At 41.6% G+C, this 27,975-nt stretch overlaps 1 protein-coding gene across 3 annotated transcripts; it reads left to right on the plus strand.

The window, feature by feature from the left end:
• The first annotated feature begins 459 nt into the window (after window positions 1-459).
• On the plus strand, window positions 460-26,873 carry VWA5A (von Willebrand factor A domain containing 5A). 3 transcript variants are annotated; one of them, XM_043452097.1, is made up of 19 exons: window positions 460-541; window positions 1,519-1,563; window positions 3,669-3,726; window positions 3,830-4,032; window positions 4,587-4,809; window positions 4,932-5,107; window positions 5,390-5,504; window positions 10,080-10,249; window positions 10,506-10,594; window positions 11,254-11,398; window positions 12,051-12,130; window positions 16,626-16,740; window positions 17,481-17,645; window positions 17,923-18,023; window positions 18,276-18,544; window positions 20,911-21,024; window positions 23,191-23,321; window positions 24,881-25,007; window positions 25,529-26,873. In XM_043452097.1, the coding sequence occupies exons 3-19, from the start codon at window positions 3,684-3,686 to the stop codon at window positions 25,606-25,608; spliced, it is 2,346 nt and encodes a 781-aa protein (XP_043308032.1). In that variant the 5' UTR covers window positions 460-541; window positions 1,519-1,563; window positions 3,669-3,683; the 3' UTR covers window positions 25,609-26,873. The 3 variants fall into 3 exon arrangements, with proteins under 3 accessions (XP_043308032.1, XP_043308034.1, XP_043308033.1); XM_043452098.1 differs by lacking the exon at window positions 460-541 and adding an exon at window positions 652-670; XM_043452099.1 differs by lacking the exon at window positions 1,519-1,563 and having other exon boundaries at window positions 472-541.
• Window positions 26,874-27,975: the final 1,102 nt, after the last annotated feature.

Here is a 27,975-nt window from a genome sequence, read left to right on the forward strand (position 1 = left end):
TATAGTCAGAATGAAAAACCTACAAGTGACTCATGACTGCAAGACTTGATCTGTGGGTGCCTTTTCCTTGGCTCCTCATTTCCCCCACCTACTGTAGGAGAGGATACAATCTTGGAACAAAGGACTCAAATGCAAAATAAATCAATGATATAAAGCCAATAGAGTTCGGGGCTTAGTACAGTAAGAATGAAGAAATGGTAATTCAGTCTATTACAAAAACATGCAATTTTTGATGTTAATGTAGTTCCTTACAGTGTTTTCATAAAAAAAAAAAAAAAAATTCCCTTCCCTTTGCCTCTCCTCTGATTGTTCCTTAACTGAGATCAGACAAAGGGAAAAAAAAGCAAACGTTCTAGGGTTGAGGACTTGAACCAGAGAGCAGTGAAAGTTCCAATATTCCGTGTAAGAATTTTCCGTCGATCCCTTAGTCTCGGAGTCGCTACCTTACATCCGGTCCTTAGGAGGGGGCGTGGCTTCCTGGAAATCCTGTCTGCAGTTGTCCTCTGCCTGCAGCGACGCAGAGTGCTGGGAACAGCTGGAGGTAAGTGACCAGGCTGCTCGCGTCGGGGCTGAATGGCACCCTTTGCTCCTGAGGATTGAGACCTGCCTCTTTCAACTCCCCTTCCCCATCTTTAAATCTTTCGGGGCTCGTTTTAACTGCAAGCCCAGGGTAGGGAACCTAGTCCTGGAGTGCGATGCCCTGAGGGTTTCTGTGGGTTGGGCAGTTCAGGGGAATCCTGCTGAATGTGGAAGGGGGATGTAGCCATTTCCGGGTAATCCCAAGACCCCTCTTTCTACTTCACTTCTCTTTTACTTCATTTTACTTTTGATCAACTTCTCTCGTTCGTTCTTCCTTCCTTCCTTTCCTGTGGACACTTGATGCTTTCTCAATTTTATGTGATTTTATGCTGGGGAAATGGAGCTTCAAGCCCTCTCCCTCCAAGTTCCGCCCCCCCCCCCCCAACAACCCTCGCCCCATTCGGACTGCAGCCCCTAAAACTTTCTATATAGAAATTCAGGACTGACTCAGATCCCTCCCGTTAGTATTTGGATGCTGAAATTTTAGGACTGAATAAGGACTCGGTCAGTCTCCGTTTCTAGAGGAGTCCCGCTTTCACCCACTCCTCCGGATTCCGGGTTCTCCACTTCTCCCCTGCAGCAGCCTGCAGGGGTGTGACCCACTGCGCCCGCGCCAGCTGCTCCTTCCCGCCCCCGCCGCCGGGGCTCCTGCATTCCTGAGGGTCCGCCTAGCGCTGAGGCCTCCCCTGAGCCACTAAGCCATCCTCTGCTCTCCCTGCTGCCTGGGATTCAAGGCTTTGACCTTGGCCAGCGCTGTGGCCAGTCTGCCTACCTGTTGCTGGGTGTATTTCTGAAGTGCCTTCTTGAAGGAAGAACTAATTCTGACGCAGCTTCATTTGTTTGGGGAAGGGTGGGGGAGAGAGTCCAGGAAATCAAATGTCTGGCAAAGAGGGATTTGTTTTGGGGTCATAATTAGGAAATAAGGTTGTTTCTTTATAGGAGACGCCCCTCTGCTTCTCTCACCCCATCTGAAAACCACCCTGGGTGAGTATTACCTAATTTTGGAGCATGGGTTGCCTGACACCTGACGCAGTTTCTTCAGCTGTTGTACCCAGTGTCCTCCTGCTTTAAGCTCCCTGCTGGTGTGGTTAGAAATTCCTCCTGCCCCCAGCTCCAGCCTGTTCAGGAGCTTAGGGATCTTAGCCTGTCAGGGGTCTGCATGCAAACCTCTCCTCCCCCACAGCTGCTACTGCCCTCTGATTCTCTGTCACTGTGCCATTTTGCCACACTCAGTTTTTACTCAGCTGCTCAAAATAAAAACAGACAGGGACGGAAGAGCCTGTCTTATTGGCTCTGATCTGTGAGGTGGGGCATTGTGATAAGAAACAGGATTGCCATCAGCTGGAGGAGCAATCAGGACTTTGTTCTGGATTGGGGGTATTGTGTGATATGCTTTAAATGGTCACTGGGATGAGCATAGATGGCCTAGAATAGTTACAGACAATCTCACAAATGTTTGGGTTCAGAAAAGCCCCAGGGCATCTTCAATGGGTAGGACCAGCTCCCCCTGTTACTTCTCCACATAAAGGACTCATAATGTAAATCATAATATATGTACATACATTGATTTGTTAACATGTCACATGAAATGTTTGTCTAAGGTTATAGTAAATCACATAGAGGTGATTCTCGGGTGGCTCTCTTGTAAAGGATCCCCTATCAGTGCAGGAGATGCAGGAGACAAGGGTTTGATCCCTGGGTGGGGAAGATCCCCTGGAGAAGGAAATGGCACCCCACTCCAGTATTCTTGCTTGGAAAATTCCATGGACAGAGAAGGCTGGCGGGCGGGCTACAGTCCAAAGAGCTGGACATACCTGGGCACATACATGTGTACATACCACACACACATATATAAATATATCCTCAGCAGGTGAATCCATCAGCAGTTTCAGTTATGAGCCTCAAAAGAAAAGCTGCAAGGTAATTGCTCCAAATTGTAAGGGGGGTCCATTTTGGATTTGGCAGGTTCCTACTTGCAGATGTCTGAGTAGCATGATCTAAGTAATGGCAGAGGTCTATTTAATAATAGTAAAAGCAATAAGAGGAACAATACTCACGTCTATTAACATTGATTAACCGTTTCCTGTAAGTCAGGCACTGTTCTAGGAACTTCACATGTACTAATTCATATGTGCATATATGATATACAGGTAATATGGTTTTCATTTTAGCAAGAAAATACTGAGATTCAGAGGGGTTAAGCTAATTACACTGATTCAATGTATCTAACAAGTGGTGTATTAAATATGCTTTAGAGAAAATAGGAGCCAGCCTTTGAACAAGCCTCAGGATTTTTTAGAGATTTCCTATTTAGTATATACTCACTGAATCTTACAGCTTCCCCACCTGGGTCTGGCATTTAGAAGGAGCCTTACTACCGGGTCTTCTCCAGTGGCTTAGATGGTAGATAATCAGCCTGCAATGCAGAAGACTAGGGTTCCATCCCTAGGTCAGGAAGATCCCCCGGAGAAGGGAATGGCAACCCACTCCAGAAGGGGTTGCCTGAAGGGTTCCATAGACAGAGCAGCCTGGTGGGCTACAGTCCATAGGGTCGCAAAGAGTTGGACACAACTGAGCAACTGACTCTTTTCTTACTGCAGCTGCTGCTGCTAAATTGCTTCAGTTATGTCCGACTCCTAGCGACCCCATGGACTGCAGCCTACCAGGCTCCCCCGTCCAAGGGTTTCTCCAGGCAAGAGTACTGGAGTGGGTTGCCATTGCCTTCTCCGCTTTTCTTACTATTAGCAACTTTTTCACCTACCTGGTCTTTTTCTAGGTTCCTCCCTCCACCATTATGCCAGAGAGAAGCAAATAAAATGCTGGTACTTGAGTGACTGGGCTTCTCTGATGGCCCATCTGGTAAAGAATCAACCTGCAATGCGGGAGATCTGGGTTCGATTCCTGGATTGGGAAGATCCCCTGGAGAAGGGAACAGCTACCCATTCCAGTATTCTGGCCTGGAGAATTCCATGGATTATATAGTCCGTGGTGTCGCAAAGAGTCAAAAATGACTGAGCGACTTTCACTTTCATTTTCTGAGTGAATAGTTCCCAGCATGTTACTCTGTTCATTATGTATTTTTTCCACAGTAACCCTGTGTCACCATGGTGCACTCAGGAGGCCTCCTAACCCCCCAGGAGAAGTCAGGTAAGTCTGACTCATAACTCTTACTTGCCTTTATACCTAACCTGGCCTACAGGAGGCATTCAACTCAATTATGTTGAACTCTTGTACTCTGGTCTGTCTCCAGTGCCACTGAAGAGCATCTCTGTGACCTTGTCCATCTGTGAGTTTGTGGCTGGTGTGTCTGCAACCTTAAACTACAAGAATGAGGAGGAAGTTCCTTTGGAGGCTTTCTTTATATTCCCCATGGATGAAGACTCAGCTGTCTACAGCTTCGAGGCCATGGTGGATGGAAAGAAAATTAAAGCAGAATTACAGGACAAGATGACGGTACTGCGGATAAGTACATTACCTCCTTCCTCTTTTCCCTAATGCATACTCTTCAGGATCTCTAGCAAATGCAACTTCACAAAAAAAATGATGATGTTGAATGCTGTTTCCTCTACTCCCCTCTAACTGCTATTTTCCTAAAATCATTTGGAGGGAAAGTCAATCAGAGTCACTCAAAGTACAGCTGTGGGGGTTTCCCTGGTGGCACAGTGGATAACAATCTGCTTGCCAGTGTAGGGTCATGGGTTCGATCCCTGGTCTGGGAAGACTGCACACACCACAGGGCAACTAAGCCCACAAGCTGCAAGTACTGAAGCCCACATGTGAGCCTGTGGTCCACAACAAGAGTAGTCCCTGCTCACCACAGTTAGAGAAAGCCCAAGCAGGCAGCAAAGACCCACTGAAACCAAAAAAAAAACGCAGAGAGTAAAACTTAAAAACAAAATACAGGTGTGAACTTGGCAATACCAGCCCCCGTTTCTCCCCGCTCGTCTTTGTTCTCTGTACCCCATGTACCCTCACTAACCGTGTCGGCTTGCTTTCTCTGTTGTCAGGCACACACCAGCTATGAGAGTGCCATCATCCGTGGCCACCAAGCCTTTCTGTTAGAGGAGGACATGTGCTCCCGGGATGTGTTCTGTTGTAACGTGGGGAACCTCCTGCCCGGGTCACAGGCGGAGGTCACCCTGAAGTACGTGCAGGAGCTGCCCCTGGAAGCAGATGGGGCTCTGCGCTACGTGCTCCCAGCTGTCCTGAATCCTCGGTACCAACTCTCTGGTCAGTCTCCTCTCCCTCCAAATACTACTTGGGGGGTTGGTGCAATTGGGGAAACCCCTTCAAAGCTGTTGGGTGCTAGAAAGTGTGGGAAGGGAGCACAGAACTAAAATAGCTTTTTGTAGGATGTTCTAAGGACAGTTGCCTTAATATGAAGACTCCTGAAGTCTCTTTGGAGGACCTGCCCTACACAATCAGCTTGGTGGCCACCGTCAGTTCCCAGCATGGCATTGACAGGATTCAATCCAACTGCTCCCTGAGTCCTATTGAGTACCTTGGAGATAATAAGACTTCTGCTCAGGTAATTCACAAGAGAGCATTATCATTGCTGGTACCCTTTTCCTTTAGATCCTGACCTTGGTCCTCACTCAATTCTTCCTCCTTATTTTTTCTTATTAACCCAGAGGGGATCACACTGCGCTCCCTCCTCATCCCCCCTTTAATCTCCCCAGCCTTCTCTCTGTTCTTGCTACTGCTCTTGGCTGTTCTCCCTCGTGGAAGAAGCCTGTAGCCCTCAGCTCTGACCTCAGCCCTGGGCAGAGGCAGTGATAGCTCTAACATGGCTTCTTTGTTCCCAACTCAGGTCTCCTTGGCCGATGGACACAAGTTTGATCGGGATGTGGAATTCCTGATTTACTACAGTGCAGTCCACACCCCTAGTGTAGTCGTGGAGATGGGAGAACCTACAACAAAGCCAGGTATTGTCTTTCTCCCTCTGAGGTTACCTCCTGAGGAGTAACTTTCTGATTTGGAATTATCTTCAAATTATCCTCAGTTTTATTTCCTTCTATCCAGTAGTGGGTAAAACATTGAAACAGCTTACGTTATGATGTGAAAGAAATGGTTAAGTTCAATGAATATCTTGTGGTTATATCCTTTAGGCAAATCTAAGCGCACCAGTAGATAATTGAACCAAGGACATGAACAAATAATTCACAAGAGGAAACACTAGTTTACAAACATGTGACAATGAGCAGTCTCTACAAAGGCAAATAAAAATAAAAGTAATAATGTGACATTTTCACTTTTCAAGTTATCAGAGATTTCCAAATCATGCTTTAAAAGGTGTGGTGAATTTGGTACTCAGAGATTGCCTGAACCAAAATAATTTGGTATCAAGCTTTTGAGGGGAAATGTGGCCATATGCATCAAAATAAATGTTTATTTTGGTAATTCTAGGCTTGGGAATTTTACATATGAAAATAAATCTAAATATAAGTAAAAATATGGATTGAAAAGTTCTCTTCTCCCTCAGTTTAATCATATCAAAGACTGGTAAGCAATCAAAATGTCTTACAGTGGTTAAATTCACTATGCTAGGTATATTTGATTAGTTACCATGTAACTACTAAAATAACATACATTAACAGATTGAAATAATATGGGGAAAAGGTTTCCAAAGATTGTTAAAGTAAAAATGAGTTGTAGAAGTAGATTACTGCTAGGAAATAATCTACGCATTGGGAAAAACCATTTTAAAACAGAGAAAGTATGCAAGAAGTAATTGTGATTAGTTTAAAAGTAAGTTTACTTTTTAGATCTAACAATTTCTATTGGTTTTGATTCATATACCTTCACATAATCTCACCTGGAATTCTTTTTTTTTTTGTGGTAAATTTCTATACGTCAGCTTTACCTTTGTAACTATTTTTAAGTATAAAATCCCATTGCCTTGCATACATTCACCTTGCTGTTCAATCACCACCACCGTCTGTCTGCAGATATTTTTCATCTTGTCGTAGTTACTTAATTTCTGAGACTATGTTTAGTTTCTTAATGCTTAGCTTATTATTATTATATTATATTATAATAATATATACAAATTATTATTGTAATTTCTTTAACATGTCTTTTTTGGGGGACTTCCTTGGTGGTCTAGTGATTAAGACTTTGCCTTCCAATGTAGGGGGTGTGGGTTTGACCCCTAGTCAGGGAGCTAAGATCCGACATGCCTTGTGCCCAAAAAACAAAAATATGAAACAGAATCTATGTTGTAACAAATTCAGTAAAGTCTTTAAAATGGTCCACATCAAAAAAAAAAATCTTTAAAAAATATTAATAGCAATTTATCTTATTTTCTAAATTTTTCTTAATATGTGTGTACTTTTCCTTACAATTATAACTGGTATAACCCATGTCCATCTCTTGTTCTGTGGGGCCTTCTTGGGCTGCCAGGCCACACTGGCTTGCAGGGACCTCAGAGAGGTCTACAATAGCTCCTCTTCCAGGAAGCCCCGTGCTCTGTCTTTGTACCTTAGTTGCCTGGCTGTGTCCTTTCCTTTTGGGGAGTTCCCCTCGAGTGCCCCTGAAATTCTCCCGCAACAGTGACCTGGTCTTTGTGTGAGTATGTGTGTGCTCATATGCTCAGTCGTGTCTGACTCTTTTCAACCCCAGAGACTGTAGCCCACCAGGCTCCTCTGTTCATGGAATTTCCCAGGCAAGAATACTGGGAAATTCATTTGCTTCTTCAGGCAATCTTCCTGACCTAGCGATTGAACCCACCCATGACTCCTTCGTTGGCAGAGGGATTCTTTACCAATGAGCCACCTGGGAAGCTGGACCTGGTCTTTACTCAGTTATTTTAATCCGCTGGAGAAAGTTCTATGATGTTGAATCTCAAGTGGTAAGGATTGAGATGTCCAGCCCTCTTCTTGCAAGCTCTATTAGCCATAGGAGGACTTCAGAGAACTCTTTACATGTCTAGAGAATCCCTTCCAGTAGCACCCCTCACATCTTGCTTTCTGTATTATGTATTTGATCAAGATGACTTGCTATTTCCATCCATACCAAGAAGCAAATGACAACTGACTGCCTGACTCACTAAAACAGTTTGTAGTTCGACCAAATGAAGCATACCACTACATGACAGAAATGCATGGTCTGTCTTTCAAAAACTTAGACTGTACTTTCCATATTAAGAACATGATATTTTTAAAAAATAGTATGTATAACTTAATAAAAATAATCATATAAAACAATTTATAAATAATTTTATAAAACTATTCTTAATCTAAGTTGAGCCATAGACTGAGTTCCTTAAGGGTATTATATCAGACTTCCCTCACTTAACTCTTAAAATAATATTTAAAAAAAATTTTTATTGGAGTATAATTGATTTATATTGTGGTGTTTCAGGTATATGGTAAAGTGAGTCAGTTACACATATACATATATTCACTCTTTTTGGATTCTTTTCCCATATAGGCCATTGCAGAGTATTGAGTACATTTCCTGGTGCTATACGGCAGATTCTTATTAGCTGTCTGTTTTGTATATGGTAGAATGTATGTGTCAATCCGAGTCCTCCAGTTTATCCATCTCCCCCACCTTGTCCCCTGGTAGACATAAGTTTGTTTTCTACATCCATGACTCTACTTCTGTTTCTTAAAATAATCTTGAGGCAGGTATTAATACGTTGATTTCACAGGAAACAGGCTAGCAAGCAGAGGAGCTAGGGTTTGAAATGCCTCATTTAAAAAAGAGGAAGTTGAGACTCTGGAGATGAAAATAATTTGAGCCACGACAAAAGAATAATGGCAAATGACACATATATAGTGTTTCCTGTGTGCCTGGCATTGTTTTTAAGTTTAGCCATATTATATATTAACTCATGTCATTGTTGTGGCAACCTCTCTGACCTCTTAATACAGTGCCAGTCCCACTATAACGAGTTGTCTCTCAGAATGGAAAGTAATCTACCTTGCTTATTTAAAAAAAAAAAAAAGCTACTCCTTTATATCCAGAGATCCTGGATTATATAAAAGTTATTTTTGAATCAGTGTTCTATCAAATATTTGCTGAGACACACCCATTTTATTTGGAAGCCATTTTGGTTATTGAGATATCTCAGAGGTAAGAGGTTAAACTGAAGCAGATCTTGTTATCATTGTGAATCCCAGGGGTACTGATAATTTAAAACTGTAATCCTAGAATCACTTTATAAAAATAGGATATTGGGATTTAATTCTGTGTCTTTTATATTCTCTGAACAGTCAAGATAGAGCTGATATAACCCAGCCATTCTTATTTCATCTCCTGTATCTGTTTTCACTTGTTCCTCAAAATAGAATCACAGCTCTGGCCTTTGCAACTTGGTAACATAGGCTAGACACCCATGATCTCTTCCATACTATTATTTGGATGATGCTAGTATTAGAGTGCAACATACATTTAAGTACTTCTCTTTCTTTGTTCTGGAGAGTATCAGAAGTGCTTCGTACCCAAATAAAGCACAGATGGATTCCTTATCCTGTATGACACTCATTACACTCTCAGCTCTTATAAATTGTCAGCATAAAAATTATCCACACAGTCATCTTTCTTTTTTTTCTCAAAGTTGTAATTAAGAATTAAGGACAGGCTATCCTGGGGGCTCAGATAGTAAAGACTCTGCCTGCAATGCCAGGAGACCTGGGTTCGATCCCTGGTTGGGAAGATCCCCAATCAGGAAATGAGAAGGAGAGGACAACCCACTCCAGTACTCTTGCCTGGAGAATTCCACGGACAGAGGAGCCTGGCAAGTTACAGTCCTTGGGGTTGCAAAGAGTCGGACACAACTCAGCGACAAACAGCTTCTTTTCCCTGGTGGCTCAGTGATAGAATCGACCTGCCAATGCAGAGGATGCCAGTTTGATCCCTGGTCCAGGAAGATCCCACAAGCCATAAAGCAACTAAGCCCATGTGCCACAGCTATTGACCTTGTGCTTCAGAGCCTGGTAACTGCAGCTGCTGGGCCTGCACACCCTAGAGCCCTGCTCTGCAACAAGAGAAGCCACTGCAATACGTCCACGCACGACTAGAGAGTGGCCCCTGCTCACCACAACTAGAGAAAGCCCAGGTGCAGCGGCCAAGACCCATCACAGCCAAAAATAAACAAAAAAGTTATTTAGAAAAAATAGAATTAAGGACCCCATGTAAATACATTTCCCTTTGATTTGATGTGAAGATATCACATAAATTAGCTTGATTCCTCTGGCAAATGCTGGGACATTTTAACGATGTATTTCACTCCCAACTGCTAGGAGATTAACATCCAGATACAGTATTTTAATATTGCTTGTATATAGTAAATTCTACCCTATTTCTTCTCCTTTATATCTGTAATATATCTGTATCTTTTATATGTTTGTAACTCACCTCAAACTCTGTGCCAGCAGATATGGTATAAAGATTAAGCTGTTTTAGATTTGTGTTTTCCCAGCTCCTTAGGTAACTCACTACAATTGATTCTTGAGTTCCCTTTTTCTTACCACGTCTTTATTCTTTCTGAGTAGATGGTGTGTTGGGAGATCCAGCTGCAATGGTGACTTTCTACCCGAATATCCCAGAAGCTCAGCCATCAATTGCCTGTGGAGAATTTATCTTCCTCATGGACTGCTCAGGAAGCATGCAGAGCCCCATGAATAAACAGAGGAAATCTCCGCTGCGCATAGAGGTAGCCAAGGTAAAAGTAGTTTCTTTCTTTTCCTGGTTACTTGCTCAAGTGGGAATGAATCTTGGGGATTAAATTAGGGTCCATTGGAGCTGTAGGTCTGTTCCCCATCTGAGTTACAGTTAACATGACTGCTCTGAGGTTAGCCTTGGAATAGAAGGGCCTGGGGGATTGAAGGGGTGAAGACCCATTCCTAAGAGTTAGATTAGCAGGGTCGTGTGATTGAGAGCGTCCTTTCTCACTGTCTTCTCACATGGTCTTCCTTCAGGAAACACTGATTTTGCTTCTGAAGAGTTTGCCTCTAGGCTGTTATTTCAACATCTATGAATTTGGATCTACTTTTGAGACATTCTTTCCGTAAGTTTCTGGACAGTCCATAGAGAATTTAAAAAGCTACTTTATACAATGAAATATTACTCAGTCATGAAAAGGAACAGATTTGAGTCAGTTGTAGTGACTCCTCCCTCCTCTCTCCCCTACAGAGTAAAGTAAGTCAGATAAACTAGTATCATATATTGACACATAAGGAATCTAGAAAAATGATATTGATGAACCTAGTAGGGAATAGACTTGCGGACACAGCGAGGGAAGTTGAGGGTGGGATGAATTGAGAAAGTATATGCAGCATCATGTGTAAGATAGATAGTTAGTGGGAAGTTTCTGTGCAACACAAGGAGCCCAGCCTGGCCCTCTGTGATGATCTAAATGGGTGGTATGGAGACAGGCGAGGGTGGGTTAAGAGGGAGGGGATATATATATATGTATAAAACTATGACTGATTCATGTCATATGTTGGAAACCAACACAATACTGTAACACAATTTTCCATCAATTAAAAAATAAATAAAAATTTTTAAAAGGCTACTTTAAATAAAGGACTAGATTGTTAAAGGGGTTGCTGCAGAATTGACTTTGGCATTGGAGATTTCAAGTTAAAGTTGTTTACAATTCAGGGACTTAATACTGGGCTATGTCTAGTAGCCTTCATTTCACTGGAGAGTGTTTGTTTTTCTCAGGAATAGTGTGGAGTATGCTCAGAGTACCGTGGAGGAGGCACTGCGGAGAGTTAAGCTTATGAGGGCTAACCTAGGGGGTACGGAAATCTTGACACCACTCCAACACATTTACAAGCAGCCTTCTGTCCCAGGCCACCCCCTGCAGGTAAGAATTGGAACAGAGCTCAAAAAGGGACGGAATGGAACCCTTGTTGAAGAATCCATAGCTCTGGGCTTCATCACAGGATTGTTGAAATGTAGTAATTTAGCCGTGGGCTTCCCAGGTGAAGTGGTATAGAATCATTGGTGGTATAGTCTCAGTGGTATAGAATCCACCTGCTAATGCAGGAGACTCGGGTTCAGTCTCTGGGTCAGGAAGATGCCCTGAAGATGGAATTAGCAACCCACTCCCGTATCCTTGCCTGAGAAATCCTGTAGACAGAGGAGCCTGGCGGGCTATAATCCTTGGGGTCGCAAAAGAGTTGGACATGACTTAACGACTGAACAACAGTCCTGTAATAAAGAGACTAAGACGAGGCATTTGATGGCATTCCTCTCCCTTAGCTCCATGCTATGGAGCAGGGATGAAGGAAGCTCTTTTGGGAGGTGCCACAGAAGTCCTGCATGAAATTAGCAGAGGAGATGCTGAATATTCTCAGGGTTCTGATCAGACCATGTGAGAGAGGTGAACATTAGAACCCTCATGCCTGTCTGAAGCGACATGAGTCTCTGAAATGAAATAGTTGGGGTTTTTCAAGGGCAAGTTCTGGTGTCTTTAAATATACTTCAGAGAGTTGATGGATGTTTTCTTTCTACAGGTTTTTGTCTTCACAGACGGAGAAGTTACTGATACATTTACTGTCGCTAGAGAAGTTAAGAGCCACTATCTAAGGCACAGGTATGAGTTAATGTGCCTGGACCCACATAATGTCACATGTAATCTAGTGCCACCTGATAACAGTATTCATATTCCTTTCAGACAACAGAATGATTCAAGTATTTTAGTTTTAATACTGAAAATATTTTTCTATATATCTCCACTTCGTACTAAAAGAAAAAAGTAATTTTCTAAATAGTATCAACAACATAATGAAATCATTATCTTCTGGTGTCTCTAAACCACAATGGAAACAAAAACTGAACAGTAAGAATTTTTCTTTACTATAAACATTGCGATCAAAATAATACAGAAAACTACAAAATTTTAAATATATAGCTGGGTGAATTATCAGAGTGACACACATGTGTAATTACTACACAAGTCTAGAACCAGAATGTTTCCGACTTCTTCATCTCTATCCATTTCTATCACATCCCAGTTTTAATCTCTACTCGTTTTTTCCCTCTCCAAAGAGGAAATAAAATAACACTGTGGATTATTTTTGCTTGTTTTTGAATGAAAATAAATGAGTTACGCAGTATGTTTTTGTTTCTGTGTATCTGGCTTTGTTCCCTCAGCTATATGTTGAGATTCATGCGTATTTTGCATGGAGCCATAGTTTTCATTGGTATATAGTATTCCACAGGGTGATTATACCATAATTTATTTATTGATTCTACAGATGATAGTCTTTGGTTTAGTTGCTAAAAATTATACTTCTGTGAACATTCTTGCATTCTTTTACATGCATTTTTTGGACATGAACATGTATATACATATATATGAATACATACATACATACATATCTATGCTCATATAATATAGAATTCAAACACACTGACATAGTTGTGAAATTTTGGGGGTATACCAAATAGTTTTCCAAGTTATTGTGCTAATATAATACATACCAGCGTTGTATCAGGGTTCCAGTTGCCGTGTTACTTATCCAAAATTTGGCATTATTTGTCTGTTAAAACTGTAACAGATTTTGTGGGTGTGTGTAGTACTATCTCATAATAGTTTTAATTTACATTTTCCTGATTAATGAAGTTGAGCACATTTTTGTATTTATTGACTTGGATATCCTTTTGTGATCTTCAAGTCTCTTTCCAATTTTTTTCTATTAGATTTTCTTTTTTTTAAACTGATCTATAGTTCATTCTATGGTCTAGGTACAAACACTTTTGCATATGTTCTAGAAATATAGTTTTCTGTTCTATGGCTTTCCTTTTCACCCTCAAGATGGTTTCTTTTGATTAATAATTGTTCTTAATTTGATATAGGTTTCTCTTTTAGTCATTGGCTTTATGGTTAGTATTTTTTGTATTCTGTTAAAAAGTCTTCCATTATCCAAGGTCTTGAAGCTACTTGCCTTTGTCATTTTCTAGAAGATTTATTGTATTTTCTTTTACAGTTAGAATCACAGTTGATCTGAAATTTATTTTTGTGAATTGTATGAGTTAGGGGTCAGGGTTCTTTTCTCTCTTTCTCTCTCTCTCTCTTTTTTTTTTTCATGTGGATATCGTGTTGACCTTTTATCTTTTATTTAAAGTTTGTCCTTTCCTCAGTGATGTACAGAGCGATTTTGACCCAGATAAGCATCTATACATGTGTGGCTTGTTTCTGGATCCTCTGTTGCATTCTGTTGATCTGTTTATCTGGACATGTGCCGGCAATACTGTGTATAAATTAGTGTTACTTTCTGATAAATTTTCATTTCCAGTAGAGTAAGTCCTCAGCTTTGTTCTTTTTTCAAGACTTAGTCATTCTTGGACTTTTTGTATTTTATAATTAGCTTGTCAGTTTTTACCAAAAGAGGAAACATGTTTGGATATTGACTAGAATTGTATTCTCTTTATGTCAGTTTTGGGAAAACTTTACTATTTGTTGTATCAAACATTTCTATCTACATCATATGTCCTTCCTTTCATTTGGGTCTTTCTTCATTTTTTCTAAATATGTGTTTCCTGTATATTGCTTTGAAAGATTTACCAAACCTAGCAAATAGTTGCAAAAATAAAGCAATAGATATTCATATACCATTCACCCACGTCCACCAGTTTTCAACGTTTTAACATATTGATTTCACTTAAGTTTTTTGGTCTGAAATAGTTGAAAGCAAGCCACAGATGCCATGACCTTTCATATGCATATCATTTTGCATTCATCTTCTAAGAACTGAGAATATCTGACAAATAGCCAGAATAAAACTACTTGGGCTTCCTTGGTGGCTCAGGGGTAAAGAATACCCCTGCCAATGCAGGAGACATGGGTTCAGTCCCTGATCCAGGAAGATCCCACATGCCACAGAGCAACTAAGCCCATGGGCCACAACTATTGAGCCTATGCTCCAGAGCCTGGGCTCTAGAGCTACAACTACTGCGCGTACATGCCGCAACTCGTGAAGCCCGTGTGCCCTAGGGCCTGTGCTCCCCAAGAGAAGCCACCCCAGTGAGGAGCCCACGCACCGCAGCTGGAGGGTAACCCCCTCTCGCTGCAGCTAGAGGAACGTACACACAGCAGCAGAGAGAGCACAGCCAAAAATAAATAGTAAATAAAAAAACCAACTACTCAATTCAGGATATTTAATTTTTATATAAACCATTATTTAAATATAGGTCATTTTGCCAATTTTTTAATAATGTCATATAGAATTTTGTTTGTTTTTGATTTTTGTTCAGGAGGAAATTCAATAATAAGTATTTTATTTAGTTATTATGCCTCTTTAATCTCTTTTCCTCTAGAGTAGTTTCTTGGCTTTTCACTATCTTTAATGACACTGACATTTAAAAGAGTACTAGCTAGTTATTTTTGGAAAATTTCAATTATGTTTGTTTGACTATTTAAGTTTATGTTTAGATTAATATTAAATATTTTTGTAAAAAATATTCCAAAGTGAATTTGGGCCTGGCTGTGAATTTTGTCACTTAGTTAAAGGTGGTATCTGACATATAACTTTGACATTTTTGTAAACATCTTGTTTTCAGTCAATGTTTACCCAGTAGTTTTAGCATTCACTAATGATTATTGCTCAGATTGCTGTTAGTGGTTACAAAATGGTGATTTTTTCAATTCTGTCAACTTTTCCATATTTACTACTTGGCATCCTACTGTAAAGAAGAATTTTCTCTTCCTGACTACCTCTGTGCCCCTCCCCCCACCTTTGTTGTTGTATCAATGTGTACTTTTGGATTCTTCTATTATTTTTCATTTTTTAAAGATTCATTGCTCTCAGTATCTATTTAGATTCTCAGAATTTCTAGGTTTGGTCAGTGGAAGCCCTTTTAACTTGCTCCTGTGTCTTTTTTCACACGTCTCTGGTTTATGAATATGTTCTTTCTTTCTTACAAAAAAAACCCAAAAAACAAAAAACAATTTAGAGATCTTGTTGAGAATTTGAAGAAGATAGTACCAGTATGCTGGCAGGCTGTGGTCTCCGGAGGGCTTGATCACAGTTAGTTTCCTGTAGTTGGATGTTGGGTTCTTAGCTCTCCATGTTTAGAGCATTAATCCTGAGGCTGATATCACTAGATATGGGGATGATGACTCACGTTAACCCAATAAAAAAGAGATGGATATATAGGCCAAAATTGCAGTGTATTATTTTCATATAATGAAAACTATTTTTGTCATGCCCTTAAAAAATGTTTGTATTTGTAGTATCTCTGTTTATAGACAGTCTTATTTGGGAATCTGTTTGTGGTTTAGAAGCTGTTTGGTGCACATCAACAAGGGTGGGGAGAGGACCCTCCAGTTAGAAGAGCAGGGGGCACTTTTGTTCCAGTGGCTCAGATGGTAAAGAATCTGCCTGCAATGCAGGAGACCAGGGTTTGATCCCTGAATCAGGAGGATCTCCTGGAGAAGGGAATGGCAACCCACTCCAGTATTCTTGCCTGGAGAATTCCATGGACAGAAGAGCCTGGCGGGCTATGGTCCATGGGGTTGCAAAGAGTCAGACATGCCTAAACAACTGACACTTGCACTTTTCGTAAGACTAGCCTTTTGAGGGCAGGTGTGGTTTCGGTACAGTGTTAGTCAAACACTGATGGCAGTGTCTGTTTTTCCTAACTTCTCATTTCTGATTAATTCTTTGGATTGATTATTAGAATAATTGATGAGGATGCAGTCCTGTTAGTTTGGTTTTTTTCTGCTTCTAGAATCAGTGTAACATATAATGGTTTGCCAGGGGCATCTTATGGTCAGACTAGTGCTCAAATGTAATTTCTGCTTTTTTGTAGATATGTGATCTTGGACATATTTTTTTAAGTTCTTCGGGCCTTAGCTCCTTACCTGCGAAAATGAGATATTATCCTATCTCTTAGGAACCTTGTGATGATTAAATTGCATCATTGATTTAAGGCATCTGGTCCCCTGAAATATGCTCAATAAATGGTAGCTCTTACTTTTGGTCAAGGAAGAAAACTATCTTTTTATGTACTTTTGATCATTTTGTGTTAATTTTGTAAATTCACGTTTTAGTGCCTGTCTCTAACATCTTCTTTTATAATTCCAGATGTTTTTCATTTGGTATTGGTGAAGGAGTCTCCACCAGCCTAATAAAAAGCATTGCCCGGGTGTCACGGGGCACTTCAGAATTTATCACAGGCAAGGAGAGAATGCAGGCCAAGGTGAGGGACAGGCCTTGTGTCTAGAGGTGGCAATATAAGAGAGTGTGGAGCAGGGTGGGGCAACAACTCCCTGCCAGCATTCATTTACTTATATCCCCAAGGACTTGGGCTATATACGTAATGGGACTACTTTCATCCTTATGCAGAAGGAGCCCAGGATATAGTTTTGGAAGAAATGGCGTCTGGTTCTAGTAGTTGGAAGCCCAGAGCTGAGATGCTGGAATAGGTTAGGGCTTTGGGTTTAAGACCCGAAACAGAGAAACTGAATTTTGAATGTCATGATTGAGATTCTAGGTGTTTGCTTTAAGGCCTCTTTTGGTACTGTACCTCATCCTCTGTGCAAATACTACAAAGTAAAGATGAAAGCACAGCAGTAATAGGTCTGGTAAATCGGAAGAGGTGGTAGATTGATAGTCCATTTGCTTCATATACAGAAGGGAAGGCATCTTCCACCTCTGGTTATATTTCTAAATTCCTCTTTCCCAGATCTCTTATCTAATTCTTACCTCTCCTGGGTCTCCTTTCCCAGACATTTCCTTCCTTCCTTCATAATTATGTCATTCAATCTCTCAGTGTTAGTTTCCTCATTTGTAAAGCAAGAGTAATAATGCCCATGTCCTGGTGTAGATAGCATTAAGGAATAGGTGTACCATGTATTACATTGCATAACACTTGGTATGTGATATTCAGTGAGTTGCTGTTACTGTTTTGTGCTTATTCTGGTCTTTATCCTTCACCAGGCACTTAGAGCCCTGAAACGTTCTCTGCAGCCCGTGGTAGACGATGTTTCTCTGAGATGGGATTTGCCTGATGGTCTGTCTGCTAAAATGCTTTCCCCAGAACAGACTGTCCTCTTTAGGGGTCAGAGATTAATCCTCTATGCCCAGTTGACTGGGACAATGCCGGTGAGTTCTCATTCTTATCTGTTCCTCTAGTCAGAGTAGCTATTGTCCTAAACTCTGCTCTGGGCAATTCCATGAACGCTGGTAGAGTCTCATCAAGAGATTTCTCTTGCCAGGTAGAGTCAGCCTGGCCCTTCTCTATCATTTCAAGTCTCTGATTTATTGAGTTGCCTGGTTCCCTGTCAGAAATTTAATGGGTTGGGTTGAGGAGCTGCCCCAGTTCTATCCTTTCTTTTGGTAATCTCTTCCTCTGTCATTTTTACCCTTCTCTAATTTGTAGCCAGCAGAGGCAACAGGAGAAGTTTGCCTCAAGTACACACTCCAAGGAGAGAGCCTGGAGAATAAAGTGACATTTTCCCTACAACCCAAGCTCGATGCCAAGTGAGAATTCAGTGTTCCTTTGCTATTTTCTTTCTTTCTTGTTTGGTCTCTGCCATCCTTCAGGGTGATTTCCTTCTCTTATTCTGGGGTTCAGTAGTGGCCCTACCATCACTTCTCCTTTCTAACCTATTTATCTCTTTTTCTTCCCCCTAATCTGTTTTTTCCCTCCTTTTCATCCTTAACTTTTGAAGGTCCTGTATAACTGACTTTTGTGTGCTTATCCCTAAATCACAGAATTTTTTTTTCTTTTAGCCTCACCATTCACCGACTTGCAGCCAAGTCCTTTCTCCAGATCAAGGACATGGGCCTCAGGGAGACTACAGCAGGTGATAAAAAAGATGTGGTGAAAGTCAGCATGGAGTGTGGAGTCATAAGCTCCCACACAGCTTTCATTGCTGTCAACAAAGACCTCAACAGGCCAATTCAGGGGCCACTGTCTCCTCGGGATGTTCCAAGGCCACTGTTGCTGCGTGCTGCCCCAGTGGTGCAATCCTTCCCCCAACAGAAGTGTGGACAATGGAGTAAGTTTTACCCCATTCAAACTCATGCAAAAGAAGGGCCTCTGGACATCTGAACACAGCATTTAAAGAAAAAGTTTGTGAAAGGTCCTTGTTGTTGTTCATCACTGAGACATGTCTGATTCTTTGCAATCCCATGGACTAGGTATCCCAAGTATCTAGGGATAGATGGCAGAGGATTTTCCAAATGAAATTAAGAGGAAATGAAGTGGGAAGACAATAAGTGAATGTGTATTCAAAACAAAGGATATTCAGATGGGGTCATCAAAATATTAGATACTGCAGAAAAGTCAAGGTAAACGCTGAAAAAGAGCTACTGGATAAATATCAAAGACGCCCTTGCCAATCTAATGAAAAACAGTTTTATTGGCTTGGATCAGGAAACAGTCCATATTACAGGATGACAAAGGGTATAAGTGAGGCTCCTCTGATGTCTCAGTGGTTCAGAATCCACGTGCCAGTGTATGAGACCTGGGTTTGATCCCAGGTCCAGGAAGATCACACATGCTGTGAAGCAGCTAAGCCTGTGAGCCACAACTGCTGAACCTGTGCTCTCGAACTCAGGAGCTGCAACTACTGAGCCCAGCTGCTGAGCCCTGCTCATCCTGGAATCCACAAGAGAAACCACTGCAATGAGAAGCCTGCTTGCTGCAACTAGAGAAAACCTGCACACAGCAATGAAGACCCAGCACAGTGTTGAAAGTCCACTTTAGTTTTGATTCCTTGACTTTTGTAGTGGCACCGAACTACTAAAAGGAATCAGGAGCTTTGGTATAAGAATGAAGCAGGTAGAGTGTTGGCTTAATACTGAGGTGGGAGTTTTGTCAGATGGGTGTGATGAAAAGGAAATTAGGGACATAGAGTTGATATTGATAAGAGTGATATAGTGTTGGATCTGAGATTTAGGCTAAATGGGGAAGAAGGTAAAGATGGAAGGAAGTTGTTACATAGGAAAAAAAAAATAGAGGAAACAGAATCCAGATGAGGTCAAAGACATAGAGCCTGTCATACAGAGTGGAGTAAGTCAGAAAAACAGATATCACTATGTTAATGCATATATGTGGAATCTAGAAAAATGGTACTGATGGACCTATTTGCAGGGCAGGAATAGAGACGCAGACGTAGAGAACGGACATGTGGACACGGGAAGCGAAGGGGAGTGTGGATCCAATTGAGAGAGTAGCATTGCCATATATACACTACCATGTGTGAGATGGCTCGCTGCTGCCTAGCACAGGGAACCCGGCCTGGTGCCCTGTGATGACCTAGAGGGGTGGAATAGTGGGTGAGGGAGGCTCCAGATGTAGGAGATACATACATACACACACACAGTTACAACTGAATTGAATTGTTGTACAACTGAATTGAATTGTGCAGGAACCAACACATCATTGTAAAGCGATTATCCTCCAATTAGAAAACACAATCAATAAAAAAGAAAAGAAACTGGAAGAAGTGGATCCTATATTTTAAAAGAATATTTTAAAAGTTTATTTTGTATAGGTGGAACAATTTGCTTGATAATAAGATTCTGACTTGGGAGGGAGTGGTGAAGTAGAGGGGGTGCTGAAGCCATTTAATTGAAGAAGCCAAGAAGTTTTACAGTAGGGTGTTGGACAGGTTATCTGCATAGGTGTTGACATCTCTCTAGATGATGCAGCCTGCAATGAAGTGCAAGTCTGTGATCTTTCAGACACTCCAGTGGGTGATGGGAAGTGACAGAGAAGTTGGAGGTTGACAGCAGCAAGGATATGAGGAGGGTAACCCAGGTGAGACTGGCAGCCTGGTGACCTGGCTACAGCGATTGGGACTGAAGTGGTTTCCACCCACACCTCCCAAACCTGGGGACTTGGGATATGGCACCTCGAGCAATTTGAGGGGGTAGGGCAAGAGCAGGTTTTTTAACAGTTTTGAGTTAAGATAAAGAGTCGGAAGAAGCCTCTTGTGATGAAACTCAAGATGCCGAAGAGGTCATTGTCCTGTGTCAAGAGTTCCAGAAGCGCTCAGAGGGTGACGCTGTGTGCTGGAAGTGGGCTCATCGTAGAAGAAAAAAATACACGATAGAGACAGTGGCTAAACTGATCTGGATAGGAGGGTCTCAAATTATCCAGGGCCTTTGGCTCCACCCGAGCATAGAGGGCGCCTTGGTCTCTATCTCTACACTGGTGTTTTTCAGCTCATTCAGAGGCCTTGTCCCACTTCCGTCCTCCTTCTCGGCTCCCCGATGATCATTACTGAGGGGTGTCCCACCAGCAGAATAGTCGTGATCCTGATCCTTTTAAGCCTGTGATTAAACAGAGCCTGTTCTCTCTACGTGAGCATCTTTCCAGGGACTTTTTCTGACCAGTGTTTGTCTACCACCTGTATAGGACAAAGACGTCACAGACGAGAGAAGAAATGCACATCCTTATCAGAGGGCTGCCCTGAGAAGACAAAGCCTTGTGGTTCTGCCAAAAAGACCAGTGTGGAAACTCGCGGTCCAGGTGAGATGGGCCTCAGTCTTATCCTCTTCTCTATGGGAAATGAAGAACTGATCTTCAATTCTCTGCTATCTTGTGGCTTTCTTTGTTGTTGCTGTTTAGTCACTCAATTGTGTCTGACTCTTTGTGATCCCTTGCATGGTACCCTGCCCGGCTCTTCTGTCCATGGGATTTCCCAGGCAAGAATTCTAGAGCAGGTTGCCATTTCCTTTTCCAGGGAATCTTCCCAACCCAGGGATCGAACCTGTGTTGCCTGCATCGGCAGACGGATTCTTTACCCCTGAACCACCAGGGGAACCCTGTGACTGTCTCTACCCAGGAAGTTACCTATTTGAAAAGCAGCAGGCAGAGGTTGAGATTTGTCCAGTCCCTGTATTTGCCAGGGTCAGCTTATGACCCTGAAGCCTGCCCAGTAGAGTCTGAGTTGAGCCCTAGATAAATAAACCACGTTGCCATCTCCCCTCACACTCCTTGCCTATGGGCTGGGGCCCTCCTCCTGCACAACTCACCATGTGTGGGCCCCTGCTACACTGCCATTCTTGTACAGGCTGGGTTTACAAATGGGTCTTCCTGATACTGTCTGATGATCGTCTGTCACCAAAGAGTGTTCCTTGGTTACTGCCTTTTGTTTCAAGTAGCTGGCTTTTCATGTACATAACAAATGGAATCTAAGTACATTTCACCATGAAGGCATGTCTTTTCTATTAAAATAGATTTGCAGCACATTTCTTTCTAGTCTCTCCAGTTTTGTAGCCAGAGTTTGTGCTGTACAATTATTTCATTGTTTAAAATCTTATTTGGCACTCATTCTCATTAGATTATCACAGCTTCAGGGTCTAAGGTAGATTCAGAGCTCTGTATTCCCAGTTGCTGTGGAGTTTTAGGCAAATTAGTTCACTTATTAGCACCTTAGCTCGCTCATCTGCACAGCTCCTCACCTCCTTGGGTTGTCAAAAGAACCTTCTTGGGTTGTCCAAAAAGTTCATTCGGGTTTTTCCATAAGATGTTATGGAAAACTTTTTGGACAAACCAATAGTTTGTGTTGGTTGTCTATAATGTCTTACTACCTCAGTGACTTAGAATATCCCCACTCTAAGCTTTTTCACTTATGAATCCTTTTACCAAAGTAGAAAGAAAAATTACCCAGGAGAATAAGCTACTGGTTTTTATGAATTAATTAGCAATTACTATTTGTAGAGAGCTAATTAGTGGCCTTCCAAGTACTTTACATTCTTTGTCGTGTGTTAGGCTCTATTGTCTTGAATTTACAGAGAAGGCTGAGATTCCTGTTAAAGAACAGTTACATTTTGAGTGTTAACAGTGCTGAGATTCCAACTAAGACTGTTGAAATCAGAGCCTCAGGTATTCCCCACCCCCCACCAATTGGGGTGGAACTGTTTCTCTGGTTACAGTTTTTCTTGCCTACTAATTTTCTAAGTTGCTCTAAGTACATCATCTCATAGGATTGAGATAGCCAGATGTGAGATACTTTCTATGAAAATTTTGTGGCCTTTAAGCAATTTTCATACCACCAGGATTGGACACTAGGCCATTCTTTGAGATAGACTGTTGACAGCTTCCATTATATCTGCTTTCTTTGGAAATTTTGATAATTAAAACCCAAGTTATATTTGTCTACAATTTTTTTAATATACCTAAAGTTTTAAGGCCCATTTAAACATGACTGATGCTGTGTATAAAATAGATAACTAGTGAGAACCAAATGTATAGCCCAGGGAACTCTAGTCAATGCTCTGTGGTGACCTAAATGGGAAGGAAATTCAAAATTTTATTGTTTATTTTGCTGAAGAGTAGAAATTAACATGACATTGTAAAGCAACTAGACACTAATAAAAAATAATTTAAAAAATAAAAATAAAATAAACAGGACTGGGTAAGACTTAAACAGTACCATCATGTGGGTTCTTTAGTGACCTGTATCTTTCCCTTGTTACTGAATGTTTCAGTGCAGTCCGTATGTCACCTGAGTGGCCTGCATTGTTACAGAGAGAGGGCATGTGTCCTAGGGGACAAGACTAAAATGAGGATCTTGTGGTATCTGTTTAGTGCTGGGCTCTCACTCCTGTCTCTGAATTCAGACCTGTCTCAGGATGCTCAGGGGCCATTAGCACCATAATTTCCCATCCTCTCTTTGCTTCTGCCCCACAGTTGTTCAAGATAATCATCTTGTAGAGTTGATTTCCCTTCAAAAGGCAGATGGTTCCTGGGATCTGAATGAAGGTCTGGCCTTGGTCCTGGGTATGAAGTTGGAAGACATACAGGCTGCACTTCCTGACAAGGTAAGATTCAGAGAAGAAAAGAGAGTGTGTATATTTTTGTGAGGTTGAGGTGACTGATGAGAATTCGGGTGAATCATGACTCACCTGAGGAAGAATACAAGAGGTCATGGACTGAATTAATTTCTGATAAATAGAAGTTGATGATCTTTCTGGCTGTGTTGGAGCAGAAAGAACAAGAAATTAGTCTGCTAGTAGAAGTTGATGGTTTAAAGTTGATGGATGACAGAGGGAAAGCAAAAATCCTCTTTAACTACATTTTCTGCCACTCATCTTAGTTATAATTACTTATATTTATTGAGCAATTACTCTGTGCCAGCCACTGTGCATTGCACTTCCCTTCATGACCTTATTTATTCATCAATCAATTAAATATGGTAAATCCTACTCATGCTGTGCTTAATAGATGAATAAACCAGGGTTCAAAGAAGTATGATAATGTCTTTGTGTACTCAGCTAGTCAGTGGCAGAGCTGGATTCAGTCTAGGACTATCTGTCTTCAGAATCTATGTTCTTTCTCCTAAATAGGGTGGTCCAGAAATTAACAGAATTTCACCAAAGTTAGGATAGGTGAAGTATCAATAGGGACAACTTAGTTGTTTCAAATGTGTTCAAGTATGCTGAATTGGACAAATTACATTCAAGAATTTCAAGGTAACTTACTGAATCTTCTAATTGAGAAATTGTTGAATATTGAGATATACACCAAATGAGACATATGAGACAAATGCCAAAAACTTGAAGGACACCCATCATTCTGAATTTTCAAAATGTGGAAAGTGATTAAATAAATTTTAAATATGCTATAAATGCCTCATCTAATATAGTATCCACTAGTCACCTGTGGCCTCTAAGAGCTTGAAATGTGACAAATGCAAGTGAGAAATTAAATTTTCCATTGAATTGAAATGTGCTGTAGTTGTGAAAGACAAACTGATTTCAAAGACAACATAAAAATGTAAACCATTCTTGATAATTATTTTTAAATTGATTATGTGTTAAAATAATATTTTGAATATATTAAGTTAAATGCAATATATTAAATAATGGTACTTTATTTTTACATGTGGCTGCTAGGGCATTTAAAGTTATATATGTGTCTAGCATTATATTTCTGTTGAAATAATTATTCTAAAACAAATAATTAAAGGGATAATTTACAAAAAAGTGGAAGAAGATATGAGAATCATGAAGTTCTAACTTGGTTTCCTTGAGAGCAAGACATGTCCGGCTAACATTTCCTTCCTTCTTATGGTAACTGGATCAATAAGTCAGGGGAATGAAGAGTCCTTCAATAAGGAATCTGAATTTTTAAAAAATATTTATTTGTTTGACTGTGTCGGGTCTTAGTTGCATTATGAGGGACCTTTCGTTGCAGTGCACAGACTCCAGCTGCAGTGTGCATGGGCTTAGTTGCCCTGCAGCACGTGGGATCTTAGTTCCCTGACCAGGAATCAAACCCAAATCTCTGCATTGGCAGGCAGATTCTTAACCACTGGGCCATGAGGGGAGTCCCTGAACTTAACCTGGGGGCCTCAGGGAAGTCTCTCTCTGTGGTACAGGATGCGAATTCTTCAAGCTGGGCCACAGTCCTGGCGGTGCTCTGGCTGCATGACAACGCTAAGGACATGGAATGTGAGTGGGAGCTTCTGGAAAGGAAGGCAGTGGCCTGGATTCGCATCCATGCAGGTAGGAACCCAGTCCTAAGACCCCATCTTTCCCCGTGTTTAGGAAGCTAGCCATCATCCCAGGCATTGAGCCTCCAAGCCTGATAGAGGGTTACCAAGATAGGGTTCCCATATCTCCTCCCCGACGATCCTGGTTCAGACCTTTCCTGATGCCCCAACTGGTTGGATGAGGGTGCAATCTGAAATTGGGGGAGTGGAGGAGGTGGGTGTAGAGGGAAGGGGACATGGGTGGGGAGTGTGAGCTGTGAGAAGGACGTGAAGTGAAAATGTGCTGTACTGAGTGTAGGACGGGACGTGGAGCCCTGATTCCTTGGGTATTTATCGTTTCACTGCTGCTGAACATTTCTGGGGCTGGAGAAGATTAAAGGGTGCCTGGGCAGTAGGGAGAAAAAAGTCAGGGGTATTGAAGACAGCTAAGTAGGGCTCCGGGAAGATGCTGAAGAGTTTCGGGGAGCCTGGGAGGAGAGCCTGTCCTCTCATCACTGTCCCTCAGCCTTCATTTTTGTTTCCTCCTTCTACCAGGGTCCGTCAGGCATGAGCTTGTGAAAGCTGCAATTGCTCTCACGAAATCGTCTGTGGATCCTGCCATCTTTGGCCCCTGAAGAGACCCTCCAGAAGAACAAGCGCCTCTGCCATGTTACAGTCCTTGCCTTCACCGTCTCTTCTGCTCTGATGTTTCTGTAGTTTATACCTATCCTGTCAGCTTCTTATTGTACGAGCAGTGGGCGCCCACACCCTCTAGCCTCTCGGTGCCAGCTTCTCTTCAAATGTGCTTTTTCCTTCCCCAGCTCCTACCCTCAGCCGAGTGTCACGGGTCCCAGAATCTGTTCCCTTTCTTGGAGGAATTCAAAGCATTCCCAGGCTATAATGTTCCTCCTCAATTTTCCAGAATGACCACATGAAACACAGGTGATGTGGACTCCAGACTAAAGATTGTAGTGTTGATGTTTAGGGAATGCTTGAATTAGAGAATTCTCTGCACTTTTTTTCTGTTTATTTTTGTTCTTAGGTACTTATCAGGACCAGACTGGTGAACTATGCACTTTTTTATTTTTAGATAGGAAGAATAGCTGGAGGGGAGGTAGAAAGCCAACACTGGGATGAATATAAGCTTAAGATCACAAAGAGGGAGACTCAGGGGTCCACTGTGAGGTCTGGCACTTGGGTAGCTTCTTTCTTTTAAAAATGTTGTTTTTTTAAATTTGGAGAATAATTGCTTTACTGTGTTGTGTTGGTTTCTGTCATACAGCGATGTGAATCAGCCATAAGTATACATGTGGCCCCTCCCTCTTGAACCTCCTTTCTACCCTTCACCCCATCCCACCCCTCTAGCTTATCCCAGAGTACCGGGGTGAGCTGCATGCATTGTATAGCAACTTCCCACTAGCTATTGGTTTTACATATGGTAATATGTATATTTCAATGCTCCTCTCCCAATTCATCCCACGCTTTAATTCTTGGGGACTTTCTTGATTGATCCTGCTTGGGCTTTGCTGGCCTCTGCTACATGCCTTTCCTCCCACTGCCTTGGTGACTTAGGTTGAGTTATGTCTGATAGAGACCTGTTTCTCCTTAATCCTTAAATATCTTAGTGAGAAAGCACTAATGGACTCCTTAGTCCTAGTCTGAACTCATGAGGCTTCTAAGTCCAGATCTGACCTCATATAATATAGGAAAAAACAAGTTGAAGGGCAATTTCCCCTGAGACCTCAACCTAGACCACTCACCTCATGAGGAAGAAAGGAGCTCCTCGTGTTTCTGAAACTAATGTCCCATATACTCTATCCTGGTAGAAATGACCCTTTTTGATGTGTTGCCTCCTAAAATGATATCATATCAATATTAAAATGGCCATCTCTACCCTGCACTTTGTTGTATTTGGTCTTTATTTATAGAGTTACTCACTGAATCTGCATCAGTTTTTATTATCCCTTGTTTTTTCCAGCCAACTTTCCGGGTGCCTCTACTGTTCACACTGTGTCCTTTCCTCCTATCTTCTGTTGTAGGCTGGCTTCCTGTCTTTTTTTAATGAGAAATATATATATATATATATATATATATACACACACACACACACACACATATATATATTTTTTTTTGGTTGCATTGGGTCTTAGTTGTGGTATGCAGGTCTTTACTGTGTCTTTGTTGTAATCTTTGTGTAAAGATTACTTTGTGTAATCTTTGTTGCAGCACATGGACTTTCTAGTTGTGGGGCATGGGCTCAGTTGCCCTGAGGCATATGGGATCCTAGTTCTCTGACCAGGGATTGAACCTGTGTCCCCTGCACCACAAGTGGATTCTTAACCACTGGACCACCAGGGAAGCTCCTGGCTTCCTATCTTATATGAAGCAGGTAAAGAACGCTGGCCAGAAAACCACTGTTGGAATCCTGACCATACATTTAAATAATCATGTGAGGAGGGACAAATGATTTTACCTTCAGGGTCTTAGAATTCCCATCCTACAACAAAGGGATTACACTAAAATTCTATTATTACTTTCAACTTGAATATTCAAGCATTCTGAGCAGGACCACAATATCTGTTCACTTAGGTGGAGAATGGCCCAGAGCTGAGTCTTACTTGGCTCTTGCATGAACTGGCATTGGGAACATTTGCCCGACTTGCACAGTGGTGACTCACTTCCCAACACTTTCTTCCAAGTTTACTACAGATGAGTGCAACCCATGCAATACGGTTCTGACATCACCGAGAAGCTTGCTAGAGATGCAGAATTTTAGGCAACCCCAGAAACTACAGTATCAAAATCTGCATTTTCACAAGTTCACCAGGTGATTTGCACACACATTGAACTTAAGAGAAATAAGGGCTTAGTCTTTTCATAAAATAAGCTTGCATTCAAGTTTGTCATCTAGATCAGAGGTCCCCCAACTTCTGGGCACCAGGGACCAGTTTTGTGGAAGAATTTTTCCATGGACCTGGGGTGATGGGGACGGGGATAGTTGG

The sequence above is a fragment of the Cervus canadensis genome, chromosome 29 (assembly GCF_019320065.1).
Source record: "Cervus canadensis isolate Bull #8, Minnesota chromosome 29, ASM1932006v1, whole genome shotgun sequence".
NCBI classification, from domain to species: Eukaryota; Metazoa; Chordata; class Mammalia; order Artiodactyla; family Cervidae; genus Cervus; species Cervus canadensis.

Excerpts from the sequence above, each read along its gene's own strand:
- VWA5A (XM_043452097.1), top strand. The coding sequence starts at position 3,684 with ATGGTGCACTCAGGAGGCCTCCTAACCCCCCAGGAGAAGTCAG. Across the intron at positions 3,727-3,829 it reads AACCCCCCAGGAGAAGTCAG|TGCCACTGAAGAGCATCTCT; the intron begins GTAAGTCTGACT and ends GTCTGTCTCCAG. Across the intron at positions 16,741-17,480 it reads AGGAGAGAATGCAGGCCAAG|GCACTTAGAGCCCTGAAACG; the intron begins GTGAGGGACAGG and ends ATCCTTCACCAG.